At 39.0% G+C, this 14,310-nt stretch overlaps 1 protein-coding gene across 7 annotated transcripts in view; it reads left to right on the forward strand.

Annotated features, from left to right (window-relative positions):
- The window catches only part of LOC141767569 (discs large homolog 1-like protein), a 121,051-nt gene extending 108,816 nt beyond the window's left edge, over nt 1–12,235 (forward strand). For 5 of the 7 annotated variants that reach the window (XM_074635032.1, XM_074635033.1, XM_074635034.1 and 2 more), the window contains 8 exons: nt 1,978–1,993; nt 3,369–3,410; nt 3,812–3,862; nt 4,545–4,646; nt 5,716–5,888; nt 5,981–6,090; nt 6,594–6,685; nt 8,569–11,573. In XM_074635032.1, the coding sequence (XP_074491133.1) occupies nt 1,978–1,993; nt 3,369–3,410; nt 3,812–3,862; nt 4,545–4,646; nt 5,716–5,888; nt 5,981–6,090; nt 6,594–6,685; nt 8,569–8,675 (693 nt within the window). In that variant the 3' untranslated portion in view covers nt 8,676–11,573. Of the gene's footprint in view, nt 1–1,977; nt 1,994–3,368; nt 3,411–3,811; nt 3,863–4,544; nt 4,647–5,715; nt 5,889–5,980; nt 6,091–6,593; nt 6,686–8,568 lie in introns of all 7 variants that reach the window. The other 2 variants (XM_074635030.1, XM_074635031.1) reach the window with 2 other exon arrangements.
- Nucleotides 12,236–14,310: the final 2,075 nt, after the last annotated feature.

The following is a 14,310-nucleotide window of genomic DNA, read 5'->3' on the forward strand; positions in this document are numbered from 1 at the left end:
ATCCTTTTTATGAAAGTGTCAAACATTCTCAAAAAACAAGCAACATAACAACATAAATCATGAAAACCATGTGAAACTTTTAATAATAGCTTCAACTTCAGTTCTCAGATGAAAACTCGAATGAGAAGGTGTTGAGATGCTGTTGAACTACATGCAAAAGAAGCTGTGATATTGTGTTATTTGCAGAGGAAAGTGTTTTTTCACCTGTCCACTTCATTATGTATAACTGTGCTGTTAATACAATCTGAGTAGAAACAATACTTCCACACAGAGATGTTAAACCTTTCTACCATTTCTCATCTAAGCTGTCTCAATGTGAGAGCACAACACAATCATACTCAGCACAACATGTAGTGAAATTATTTTATGCCTACTAGCTCCAGAAAGCAACTAACAAACTAAAAAGTACAACATTTCACAAAGAACCAATAAAACAATATAACAGTACGTTTCAGAGAAATGAAAAAGTAAACAATGAATCAGTATGACCATGTGTGGGTTTCAGAAATATCTTTGAGTTGTGGACAAAACAAGATATTTGAGGACGTCATCTTCAACTTGATTCTGGATGAGCTGCAGCTGTTTAAACAGCTGATTAGACTGTTGTCAGGTTATGAAATAGGTGTTATCAGTCACTATAAGCCCCATAGATGTGGGTCAATAGGGGCCTACTACACCCACTAGTAGATTGTATCATCTATTCATGTGGTAGATCACCAAAAGAAGGTATAAAAGAACACCACAGTGACCTCTAGCAACCGTAGTAATTATGAGAAGAGCAGAAGTGAAAGTCAGGCGCTGTAGTATAGACATTGCACAGGGTTTTCACCCAGCAGACTTGAGTTTGCATCTTGTGTGAAACCAACAATGTGTAGTTGTCTTTGTGTTCGTAGTTATTTTAACCCAAAACACAATGCATTTTCCCTAAACTTAACTAAGTGTTTTGTTTTTTTGCCTAAACCTAAAGATACTTTTTGTTTGTGTTCAAAACATGACATTTCATTCAGTTTTACAACACGTTAGAACGCTTTGCTTTTAAGTTTCACTTTCACTTTCTTTAGTCGCCGTAGTAGGCCCCAAATGACCCACATCTATGGTGCTTATAGCGACTGATAACGCCTATCTAATGGCCTGATAACAGTCAAATCGGGTGCAGCAAAAATATATTTTTAGAGAGACCCAGAGATACAGTAATAGAGTAAATGGATCACTGTTACTGTTCCTTCTTCTTATTACATTATTCAACCAGTCAGTCATTAGGATCTTTGTTGACTACTTCTACATGACTGTTTTCATCTGTAGAGCAATAATTTCACTGTTTTGCAGTTGAATCAACAAACTGACGAGTCGAACAGCTCCCATGATTATGAGTTTACAAAAACATGTCTTGAGGCCACACCACTTGTTACTAGGAAAAGTGTAGGCGGGTTAAATACTAATTAGAGACTAATTAAAAGTACACAAACTAGCTTTTTGTTACTTTGTGATTTAGAAAGTTTCCAGTCTGAGCTCAGAGGCGATGACGAGTCTTTAATCACACTTCACACAGCGTGATGATGAGAGCTGGCACACGAGTCTAACACGAGCTATTGATATCACTGTGTTGTCAGCTCGCTCTCTGTTTTCCTCGCGCTGTGTGAATCAGCAAGTCTGCAATCAGCAACTCTGCACGGTGAAGAGCTGATAATTAAAAATGATCACACATACACACACACACACACACACACACACACACACACACACACACACACACACACGCACACACACACACGCACACACACGCTGTATCCCCTGGCTCCTTGCTTTGAGAAAGACTGCAAATTAGTCTTGCTCACTCAAACTGTGTGTGAGAGGAATAGAGAAGCTGTGAGCTTTCAAACAGGGCTTCAGCTGATAGCAGTCAAGATACTGTTGTGATTGTCTTCAGTATGATGATTAATGCTCTCTCTGTCTCTCTCTCTCTCTCTCTCTCTACAGGACCAGGATGATAAAGGTAGGTATTCCCTCTATCAGTGACACCTGCTGGTCAGTATATGTAACTTCAGCTCAAACCGGACTGACACTACTGTACCTTCACCTCCACCTTCATCTTATCTCTTGAATCCTCCTTCAAACTCCTCCTCCTCAAACCTGCTCTGGGATGGAGGAAGAGGAGTATGACGGAGAGGGAGGATGAAGAGGGAGTACTGAAATGGACAGTAAAGTTCCCTTTAAAGGACTGTAAAGTTTGAAGCCATAAGGCCACTGTCCAGGGTAGCTTATTCAGTCAGTGTGTAGTTTTAGGACAGCCAGCAACCAAAAGTGTGATAGTAAAAAACTGCAGTAGTATACATACAAAACAAATGTGTTGTGTACTACTGCACAAGTTGCAAAACGTTTGGAAAAACTGCAGTTGTCCACAAAACAAATGTTCAGTGGTAGTATTCAGGTCTTAAACTGAAGAAAATGCAGCAATACCACAGTGAAGAAATACTTTCTTCTAGATTCAAAATTCTACTTAAGTGAAAGTACATAAGTATTATTATCATGTCCTTAAAGTATCTAAAGTAGAAGTACTCATTTGACATGCTTTTGGGCAATTTAAAATCTTAATTTGTAAAGCAGCTATAACTATGAAAAGTACAATATTTTCATCTGAGATGTAGTGGAGTAGAAGTATAACATAGCATGAGATTAAAATACAAATACCTCAGAATTGTACCTAAGTACAGTACTTGAGTAAATGTACTTAGTTACTTTCCACTACTGTAAATGTTTGTAGTGTGTCTGGGAAGTTTGTGACGATAACATTTTTAACAGCTGGAGGTGCAGAGTTTTGAAAGAAACATGTAGGAGACGTCTGCTGCTTTCATTTTGACCATTCTGTTTTTTAATCCGTCTCTCACAAGTCTCACAAATCGCTAGAGTACCCCTTTAATATTTCTCCTTTATTACATTAGGAAAAGTACAATATTTGATGCCCACATTGGCTGTTTTTCAGGGGAATCCTCTGGACTTTGTTGTATTTATTAATGTAATAAAGTAGAACTTTTTAAAGGAAGCGGTTAACCGTGTTGTCTCTTGGAGGCTGTGATGTTCAGGTGTCCACACACTTTTGCAGTGCTCTTTGCCTTGTTGCTGAAATGTGCTAAACTTGCCTTGCCCTGCGGGACTGTATGATGCATGCTGGGATAGCCTCTAGCTCAACTGGAGCGAATGTGTAAAACAGATGGATGGAAAGATATCGTGTGGCTGATGTTTTTTCTTTTCTAAGTGAAAGTGTGTCGGTGGTTGTGTGACATAGAAACAATGCAAGTCTGTGTGTGTTTGTTTGTTTGTTTGTTTGTATGTGTGTGTGTTGCTGACTCTGACCTGTCTTGTCCTTCCAGAGCTGGTAACCTCTGGCACCAGCGATAGTGAGAGTAGTTCCTGTAAGTCTAGACCCTCCTCTATCTCTTTCTTGCTTTCCTTCTTTCTTTCTTTCTTTCTATCTTTCTTTTCTTCTCTCTCTCTCTCTTCCTTCTTTACTCGTTCTTGTTCAGTTTTTGTTTTATTTGTGTGTGTTTCTCTGTGTGTGCTTGTGGGCGTGTCATGCATACATGCACATGTGTTTTTGTGTGTTGTGATTATTGTGTTCTTATGTGCATGTGTGTGTGTGTGTGTGTGTGTGTGTGCGTGTGTGTGTTACCTTTCTCTGCTTCTCCAGCCTGCTTTTCCAGAGCTGTTGAAGAAGTTTAGTCCAGAAGTAGAAAAGGGTTGGCTGTGTTTTGTTGTTAATAATCCCACCCACTCTGTCTCTAAACGTGTCCATCATTTCTCTTTGTCCGATCAGCCGGCCAGGAGGAAACCCTCCTCACCTACCAACCTGTCATGCAGCAGGAAGGTCAGTGCTGAACTTCACATCATGCTTTTGCTTTAGTCTCTCAAGGTTCATTTTGTTTTCTTGGGAAGTAGGGTTACTGAAGGCTTTCAACAGCATATACACAAATCATTATATTCGCAAGATTTACTTTTGCTATCTCTCCCCAACGTCCGTCTTGAAATATGAAAAAGGACCTTTAGACTTTTTGAAAAGTATATTTTTAATCTCAACGAGGCTAATCCTGGTTAAAGACTCACTTACTGTTTTTAAATCTAATCTTAAAACTCACCTGTTCCTTTTAGCTTTACCCTAGGGTTTTATAATTACTATGATTTTATAGTATTTTTACTTAGTTTTAACTTATGTTGGAAAATAATTTGTCTATAATTTTATATTTTTACGCTTCTAATCGCATGTTTCTTGAGTAAATTGTCTTAAAGTTGTATTGTGATTGTTTTGCGCTTTGTGTGAAGCACCTTGAGATTTCGCTGTATTTGAAAGTGTGCTATATAATTTAAATTCATTATTATTATCAGTATAAATAAATTCTAAATAAAGAATAAATATAATCAATCAATAATATGATATATTTGCTTCATAATTAGTTTTATAGTTAGTTTTATATTTCCGAGTGTTGGCATTGCAAAGCTCAACATACTGTGTATCTTAATGTGTTGACCTGGTTCTGTTTGTCACATCCCAGTTAATTACACGCGGCCAGTCATCATTCTCGGACCAATGAAAGATCGCATCAATGATGACCTCATCTCTGAGTTCCCTGACAAGTTTGGCTCCTGCGTCCCACGTGAGTGTCTTCACTTTGTGATGAATCCCAACAGTGACCTCTAAAATAATACTGGAACTTTGCACACAAGGCAAAGACACACTATGAAAACTATAAAATAATGCTGTGATGAAAGCTGACGTAAAATAAAATGTTAGATTTTTGTCGTACACTCGTCAGCATCTTTTTATGAACTCACTAGAAGAAGTGTAGTGAAAGCAAATGGTCACGGCTGGTTATGCAGGGCAACGAAGATAGGACCCAAAGGCAGACTGAGGAGGCAGACAGGTAGACATGTCCAGGTAAACATAAAGGTAATGAACACAAAAGCACAAAGCAGCAAACCAACAAAGCAACTAAGATGAACTGATAAAGACTAAAGTAAAAAGGGCTGGTTAAATATTTGGAGGACAGGTGAGCAGATGGACGGGGCAGTCCGGTGATGGGGAAGTGGAGGGAAAGTCCGAGAGCATCTGATGGGTGGAAGGAGAATGGCAATGGTTTGGTTTGGTTTGGTTTGGGTTTGGTTTGGGAAAATTAGAAATATGGCTGCAGAGGAGGGACAGAGAGACAAATTGTGAAAATAAAAGATCAAAATCAATGATTCAAGTGAATCAATTCAGGCCAATGTAACTCAGTTCCTTTAAAGTGTAAATCCTCAAAAGTATTTAGCTTTAAAATGTTCCTTTACTCAATCTGGAAAGAAGTCAGAGGTCAGCAGTAAGCTGGATCACCACCATCTTTACTTTATCCTCTCTGTTATTGCTTTTTTTTTGTTTGTTTTATATAATATATATGTTATATATTATATAATACTTTTATACTTTTTATTCATTATTTTTTATGATTTATTTTAAAAGGGAAAAGTACACAGCATCAACCAAATACCACAACATTTAAAGCCTAAAATAGTTTTTGACACCTGTCAATAGATGGGCCTGTATACAAATACATACAGCTTGACACATACAAAACAGCATATGCAAAATTATATAAAAAAAATGAAAAGGGACCTCATCATCATCATCATACTGTATATACGAGATTATATTTATAATAGCTTAATGTGTGTAAAATCTCTGATCCGCAGACACAACGCGGCCGCGGCGAGACTACGAGGTGGACGGCAGAGATTACCACTTCATGGCCTCCAGAGAGCTCATGGAGGGAGAGATCCAGGAACACAAGTTCATAGAGGCTGGACAGTATAACAACCATCTGTATGGAACCAGCATACAGTCGGTCAAAGAAGTCGCTGACAAGGTGAGTTTAAAGAGAGCGTGTGTGAGGAGAGAGAGAGATAACACATAGGACAGAGGAAACAGATTGATGGAGGACATATGTCTCTCTCCCAGGGTAAACACTGTATACTGGATGTATCAGGGAATGCGATAAAGCGTCTCCAGTTGGCAGGCCTCCATCCCATCGCTGTCTTCATTAGACCACGCAACGTCGACAACATCCTGTAAGTAACGTAAAGTTTACTCTAGTTGAGCTTTAAAGTTCATTGTTGACCTTGGTAAAAGCAGTTTACAAAAACAATCTCACCACAAAGTCCTTTTATTAGCTTATTTTGGAGCTTTCGGCCATATCAAACGGTCCTCGTCAGCAGCTCGACGTACAAGCTCAACTTTCCAGCACAACATGGATGAGAGATCCTAAAAGTCCTCAGAGGAATGAACATCTACAGTTTCATGACAACTGAACAGGCTCTTATTTCCTGATCAGGATAATGTCAAGGGGTTGAAAGCTCCAGAAAAAGCCACTAAATGGACCTTGTGGTGAGATAGTTTTGTCAACTGTTGTTTCAAGCTCAAAATCCTGTATGTAACATTGGAAATGTAACTGCAACTTGGTTAGTGGTATATTCTCATTCACTCACTTGGTCCAGTTCCAGTGTGGATGTTTTTAAATTCTTGTTGTGTACCTTGATATTTGTAACTCTTGTCTGTCTGTCTGTCTGTCCAGAGAGATGAACAAGCGTTTCACTGAGGAGCAGGCGAGGAAGACCTTCGAGAGAGCTGTCAAACTGGAGCAGGAGTTCACAGAGTTCTTCACCGGTGAGTCACCTGCACACAAACATGTACACATACAAACACGATCACTATAACCCGTCAATGTTCTGTGAAATTTCTGTGATGATGTCTTGTGTGAATAGAAAGTCAGTTTTCCATGTCAGACATTTCTGGGAATTTGACAGCCCAGGACCAAGAAAAAGTTATTGGGAAATACACTTTCTTTCCGAGAGTAAGCTGAGATGATTGATAGTACTCTAATGTCTGCGCATTCAGTACGCAGCTGGAGTCAGGATGTGGTTTGCCTACTGTAGCTTAGCATAAAGAAAAGGAGAAACAGCTCGTGTGGCTTTGTCAAAAGTTCAAAAATCCGACTGCCAGCAGCTGTAAAACTCACTAATTAACACGCTGTAATGTTTACATGTTGAGGAAGATCATGTGGTATAACTGAAAGCTCGAGAACAGCTGAATGGAACTTTTGATGAGATACAAGTGTTATTTTTTTTTATTTTTTTTTTGACAGTCGAAGTGTAGAGAGAGGCAAGAGAGAGAGAGTGGGGCAACAAAGGTCTCCCAGCAGTAATGTAACTGTGAATGTAATGAAATGTAAAACCACACATTTAAATAATTTGTGGAGTTATGTGGAGTTATGTGCTGTAACTCTTGGCAAACAACAGCTGGACATAGTGACATTTTGAGTCTTGTTGTCACAGAGAGACAACCAGCAGATATACTGCACAGAAATCCTGGGTGGGCGTACCGTTGTTTCTAGGGATGCACCGATACCGGATCGGGCCGATACTGACTCATATAGCTGGATTGGGTATTGGTGACAATGGGGCCGATCTATTCAATTCAGTTCTATGTTTATATACTATTATTTATATATTACTACATTATATGCTGGAATTTTAATTTCTGTTTAAGTTTTGACCAATTTGTTGCTGCATTAAAACGGTATGCACCTGAATTTTTTTACCAAGTTGCCGGTGTACGATTTATTATTTTAATAATAAATAGCAATTCAGTAAATGTACATATTTATATTTAAATTTATATTTTATATATTTAAATAATTTATTATACAGTGTTTAAGTCAAGCCTGATGTTGCCTCACACATAAATGAATAATCCCAGGGACTTCCACACAGTGACATACAGTTTATTAATGAAACACTGGTGTCAGATCGGTACTGGGTATCGGCCGATACCCAAAGACCAGGTATCGCTATCGGGACTGTAAAAGTCGGATCGGTGCATCCCTAGTTGTTTGTTAAGAAATAGTTACAGCAGGTAACTTCTTCCAAAATGAACACATTTTGAACAAAATATATCATTTTAATTAGTGAGCTTTTGAGGTGTTATTAGGTGTATTTGTTTTATTTTTGGACTTTAGTCTTTATGTTTAGCTAAGAGAATCAACTCACGGCTGTAGCTCCATCCTTCAGTTACAGACATTAGACTAGTATCAATCTTCTCATCTATCTTTTGGGCAGGAAAGAGAATAATCATATTCCCAAACTGTTGAACCTTTAACAAAAAGCAGGATGCAAACAATTGCAATGTCACTATGTATATGTACAACACGACAACAGTTTTATGAAAGTCAACCACAAGAGTGGTACGTTACATTTTTACAAGCTAGACATTATGTCAATGTTAAAATATGTACTTCTTGGTCTTGAGGGAACAGATTCATCACTTTATTTTCCCATATAGGAAGTATGTGTGTAAAGAACAAACATACACAAGCACACACTGAAATACACAGATGTTGACCTTTAGAGGTCACTCTTCCTTTAATGGAGATTTTCATTATAGTTTTTTTCTGCAAACACAGTGGGTTACCATGGTAATACATTTTGGTAGATGTTCTTCTTGGATATTAATCTCTCTCTCTCTCTCTCTTTCTCTCTGTCTGTCTGCAGCTATCGTCCAGGGCTTGTCTCTAGAGGAAGTGTATTCGCAGGTGAAGCAGATCATTGAGGAGCAGTCTGGTCCTTACATCTGGGTGCCCACCAAGGAGCGACTCTGAATAAACACACACACACCAACTACATGATCACACACACGTCACTCTCTCAACACTTCCTACGTCTCTAATTTTCTATTATCAGCCTGCTTCCTCTCTCTCTCTCTCTCTCTCTCTCTCTCTCTCTCTCTCTCTTGTACACACACATTACTACACACACACATTCACACGAGCACATGAAGTCGGACGAGGCTGGGACTATCTGGGACTGCTACTTCCTGAAGTGGGAGGGGCTAATGTCTGTCCAGCAGCCTATTGGTGGATCTTCCTACAGCTCAGTTCCTTAATGTTTAAGGAGGTGGTTCAAATCAAGGCGACATGTACCATTATCTGATTTGATTTCATTATTGTTCTTCTTATTGTTGTTGTCGTTGTTGTTTTCATATTAACGAAGGGTAATGCATTCATGTATGGGTTTGTAATGATAATATTGTCACCAAGAGGCAGACTTTTGCACGCTGTAGCTTTAAGAGCATGTTTTTGGGACAAAATCTTGATCTCCTTCCCATTCTGTCCGTCTTTCCTCACGGCATTGCTCCCGTTTAGTCTTTTTCTGTCTTTCTCTCGTATCCCCTCCTCCTCCTCCTCCTCCTCCTCCTCCTTTCCCCTTTAGACTACAATCTTCAGATATAAGGTGAAAACGTTATAATGTGCCCCAGCATTTATGGTAACAAGGGCCAAAATTAAAACTATAGTACAATTACTGTTTAGAGACGTAGCAAGAAAATAATCTTAAGAATTTTAGGATTGCTAAAATTGGGACTCTTGCCGATATTTCTTGTAACAAGCAGACATTCTCAATCAAAATTAAAGTAGAAAACTAAATTAGATAAAATAAATAAGTATGGAGCCTCATAATGTTTTTAGAGTCCATTTGGAGTCCTCAGCCCGTATTTCTCACATTTCTGAGAATTATGCTTATAAAAAAAGTTATTCGTTAAAAGTAAAAATTAGGACACATCACTCCGATGTACAGTGAAGTGTAGGTGTGACCTTTAAGAGCAGCTTTCAAGTGATCACATGATTAATTACATGTATGATCAGAGAAGGAACAGCCAATCAGAGATAAGAATTTACCAAACATCCGCTCTGTCATTGTTCTTAAAAATGCTTCAATTTTACTCATTTTATTTTGCAAAAACGTGTCATTTTAATTGTTAAAAAGTAAATTTTATTTGTGTGAAATCCATTATTAAATTCTCCAGTATAAATTAAGAGTGAATTAACAACAATCTAATATATTTATAATACATAATTATGGATGAAATAATGGGCTGAAATGGAAACAAATAGAAAACCAAACTGAACTCTGCTGTTGGTAGACGAGGTACACCAGAGAAAACTGATCATGAGGGTAACATTAGTGCCACATTGACAAGTGCAGATAATGAAGAATTACACGTATTGCTCATCATGACCAATAATCGTTTGTACAATCCTTCTAAAACACTTAAATGTAAAAGTGACGGATTTCAAGTCCAACATTTTACTTTTAGCAGTTTGATAAATACGGGCCCAATTGTATTACCCAATTCTTCGTCCCAGAAGGGCTTCTCTGTCTCCCCTCCTCCTCCTCTTCCTCCTCCTCTCTGTCTCATGCCTTCATGTCTCTCCTCCTCTTCCTTCTCCACATCCACAGTGTGACATTAGCATCAAACAGTGTATCACCTTCTTCATCAACACTATCATCACGATCATAATCATCAGCATCATCGTTATAGCTTTCCTTCTTACTGTAGTTGCACTAATGAGGGCTGGTTTCTTAAAAGCATCTTAGCGTGACAGAATCACAGTGTTTCTGGTATTTGGGTGTGTGATACGCTCACTTTTCCTTCAGCTATCAGTGATTATTATGGTTTGAAAGAGCTAACGAGGTCAGGGAACTCTTTATGGTCATTTGCTGTATGTCATGCTATTGTTACGTAGTTAAAGAGAGCAGGTGAACTCTGGTAAACTCTACGGTTATGACCCACTAATCGACTGCATTAGCCCTTTTTTTTGCAACATCATGCTGGGTTTACATGTTTGAGCCTTCAGTCCCAGTGTGCATGAGCAACACCTGAAACTAGCTCCATTTGTGACCTTAGTGCTCCATCCGTCACTCCATGACACAGGCACATGGTGGACAATCAAAGCGTTATATTTGTACCTGTTATCCAGCAATGGGGTCGTATCATCAAAGATGTTTTCATGATCACACAGACTTCTACAGTCTGCCAAAAACGACTGGAAGATGTTTTTATTTTTGAAGCACTATTTCCTGCTTTTTTGGCGCTACAACATGCAACTTTACAGTATAAGTAGCCTATATGGAAGCTGGACGTCACCCTCGTTTTGCACATCTGGACACCCACGGGCAGCATTATTCAAATCTTGCCATTAGTTTAGCGCTTTAATGCTGATCAACAGTTGGTGGCAGGATCAGCTGAGAATGTAAACATAACACAAGAAAACTCGACATGGCACCTTTAATGTACGTTTCAGCAAAAAAGAAAAGCAGTAAGTGTCACTATTTAAATTTTGGATTTCTAACAAACTTGTATCTTTTCCGGGCAGATATAGACATCTGTGAGACATCTTAAAGACGTAACCCTCTGCTGGGTAACAGGTTAAAAAATAATGATTTGGCTTTTCCCTTAAAGCGACTATAATCAATATTTTTATAATAACAATGTATAAAATGACAATGTGAAAACAATGTGACAATGTGAACAGATAATTATCAGCTGAATCTGCAGCTCCCTCTGTTTTACGGAGCTTTATAGTGAGTTTCAGTTCACTGTTTAGCTGTTTTGGTTCACTCTCACCGCTATCATAGCGTCGTTTTTTGTCCGCAGCAGGCAGCCGTTTTCAGTGAAAAAGCTTTATATACCCACTGTACGCTACCTGCCAAGCAACAAACAGCAGACAGACAGAGTTAACAACTAGCTGGTGAACATAGTGGAACATTTATCAGCTAAAGAGTCGGACGTTTTCTTCAGGAGGTGGTGGAGACCAAAAACGGAGCAAAAAGAGAGTGAAGTCACAAATGGGGCTTATCTGAAACATGACGATAATCTCTGTTGTTAGGCGTAACCTTTGAAATACCGAGATGCTTTTGGTAACACAGCCCCTGTATGGACCTTGTCAGCCACCCACTTCCCATCTCCACCCTCAACCCCCTGAGGCGACTCCTCCAAGCTGACTGGAGACCAGAGACGCACAGAAAGACCGTTCTGTCGACAGATTAGACTCTTAACAATGAATAGTTTTGACCACATGTGTTTTGAAAGCTTTAATATTTCCTCACAGAATGTCCAGCTAAATGATTTCTTTCCATCTATAATCCTGTATGAATCCAGTGAACCCGTGATGTTGTCAGTTGACAGAACTGGACTCTCTGTGTGACTCTGGCTGTGTGTTTAAGTCAGGGGACCATGCCACTGTCTGTTAGAGTAAAGCACTGATGCAAAGAATCTATTACAGAGATGGATCTATATCTAACATATTATAATATTTATCCCTGCTCTAACTGCCTATTTTGGTACAAAAAAAATAAAAGTCTTCATTGAGATTTACTGAAATCCCTGGACCGATGACCGGAGATGATTATTCTTTTTGCGTTGTGGAATGTGTATGAATGTGATATAACTGTAAATATGAATATATTTTCCTTTACTTTCACCTCTACTGCAGGTTTGTAGTGGTCTCTATTGATGTCTAATGTGGCTCCCTTTAGCAGAGACACCCAGCTCTTTGGCTGGGAAGGTGAAGCATCTTCTGACTCTTTAAACCTAGGGAGGATATGGATGTATTTTAGAGAGATTGTTATATTTTTTTAAATTCTCTTTACATCCCGATAGCAATCAATACATTACATACTCTGACAAAAAAGAGAAAAGATTCTGGTATTTGTGGCTGTCACAGGACTAATAAGCTTGGACCGCCTACCTGTCTGCCTGTCTACGTGCATGCACTCTGCTCGTGCACTCATTGAGCGTCCCTCTTCCACGAGCTGCCAGCTTGTCAGCTGTGAGTATTAACAACAGCCATGTTCGTTGTTTATGTTCATTATGATATGTCTATATGTTCATTATGATAATTTTAGGGGAGTGGCTTTGGAAGGAGGCCTGAAGGGACGGACTGTCAGTGTCGCCGACTTTCGACTTTTCGACTTTCGACTTTTCGTTAGGTTTAGGTACTTTTGGAGCTAGTGCTGCTAGCTACTTTCGTTGGGAAAGAGTTGGCAACTCTAGCTTACTCTTGCTGGTTTCTCCAATGTTATCTACTCAAGCTTTTATGATTTAAAAAAAATATTTTCTATGAAGCGCTAGGGACTCTTAGTGCAGCTTGCTAACATTTGCTAATTAGCACTAAACATAAAGTACAGCTGATTGTGCAGGAGGAAAGGTCAGGAGATCGCTAAAGTGATTAGGATTCATCCTTTGAGGACCATGAATGTCTGTACAGAATTTCATGGCAATCCATCAGATATTTGGATATTTCCTTTTGGACCAAAGTGGTCGACCAACTAAGCAACATCTCCATTCCCGGAGCCGAACCTGCAGCGTGGCTAAACGTTTAGCCGGGGCGTCAAGTCCCGACGCTTGGGCAATAGGAGGGAGGGAGTGGTGGCTGGGTCTGGCAAACACAGGACTTTTACTAAGGGGACCGGCGTTCGTGTCCTGTGTGAAACCAAAAGTTGAGTGATTTTTACTGATGACGTTATGTCACATGACACTATACCACAGTAGTTTTGTTGCCTAAACCTAACCGCCACGTTTTACAACATTAACCACGTTACAACGTTAACCAAACGAGAAACTTCAGCTTCAACTTACTACGCAAAAGGCTACCCAAGCGGCATAATATGACGTGTAGGGATGAGATCACATTGAAACATTGTTCTTGACCTCTGTAGTTGCAAATACAGTGGAACTACAATCATGGTAAAACATGAACAAATCATTGAAGTTTTTATTTTTAATGCCAACAATGATCCGTCTGTTTTCTAGGTTTGATATTTAAATTCATTTTCTGAAGATCCTCAGCCTCTAAATAGAGGTCAATAACATTTCAGAAAGTACGCCCCACATTTACAAGCGAGACTAAAAGTCTGTGAATCCCTGCTAGCGGCACCTAGAGGATGAAGTGGTCCTTGTAGACCTTTTATTGCCTGCATAAACGCAGCTTCATTAACACTGGGTGAAATGTCCAATTTCACACTCAAGTCTTTCATGTGCTCATATTCAACAGTATCAGTCACACACTCAGTGCTCTAGTTAATCAGTCACTGCTGCTGCAGAGCCAGCAGGTTGTTGGTGAGTTTATGTGAATGAGGTCACACCTGACCTGAAAAAGAAGACCTCATGTTGGGCATGTAGTGCTGTTCTGAGCCTTACTATATTCATTAACCAAATGCTACTGGATTAAAATAGTTCAACTTGTTTTCAACTTTAAAATTATGTAAAGAATTTAAAATATTAGGATGTAATCTAAAGAATGTCCTTCTTAAGTAACATTATGCTAATACTATCACATAATAATAACAATATAGTAACATTTCTTAGTTTTTCATGACCAAAAAAAATATCACCTACAGTCAATCAGTTAATGGGTTTCCTGGAAAGAACTCTATTATTTGGTATTAATTGTGAAG

The sequence above is a fragment of the Sebastes fasciatus genome, chromosome 5, assembly GCF_043250625.1.
Source record: "Sebastes fasciatus isolate fSebFas1 chromosome 5, fSebFas1.pri, whole genome shotgun sequence".
In the NCBI taxonomy this organism is placed as follows: domain Eukaryota; kingdom Metazoa; phylum Chordata; class Actinopteri; order Perciformes; family Sebastidae; genus Sebastes; species Sebastes fasciatus.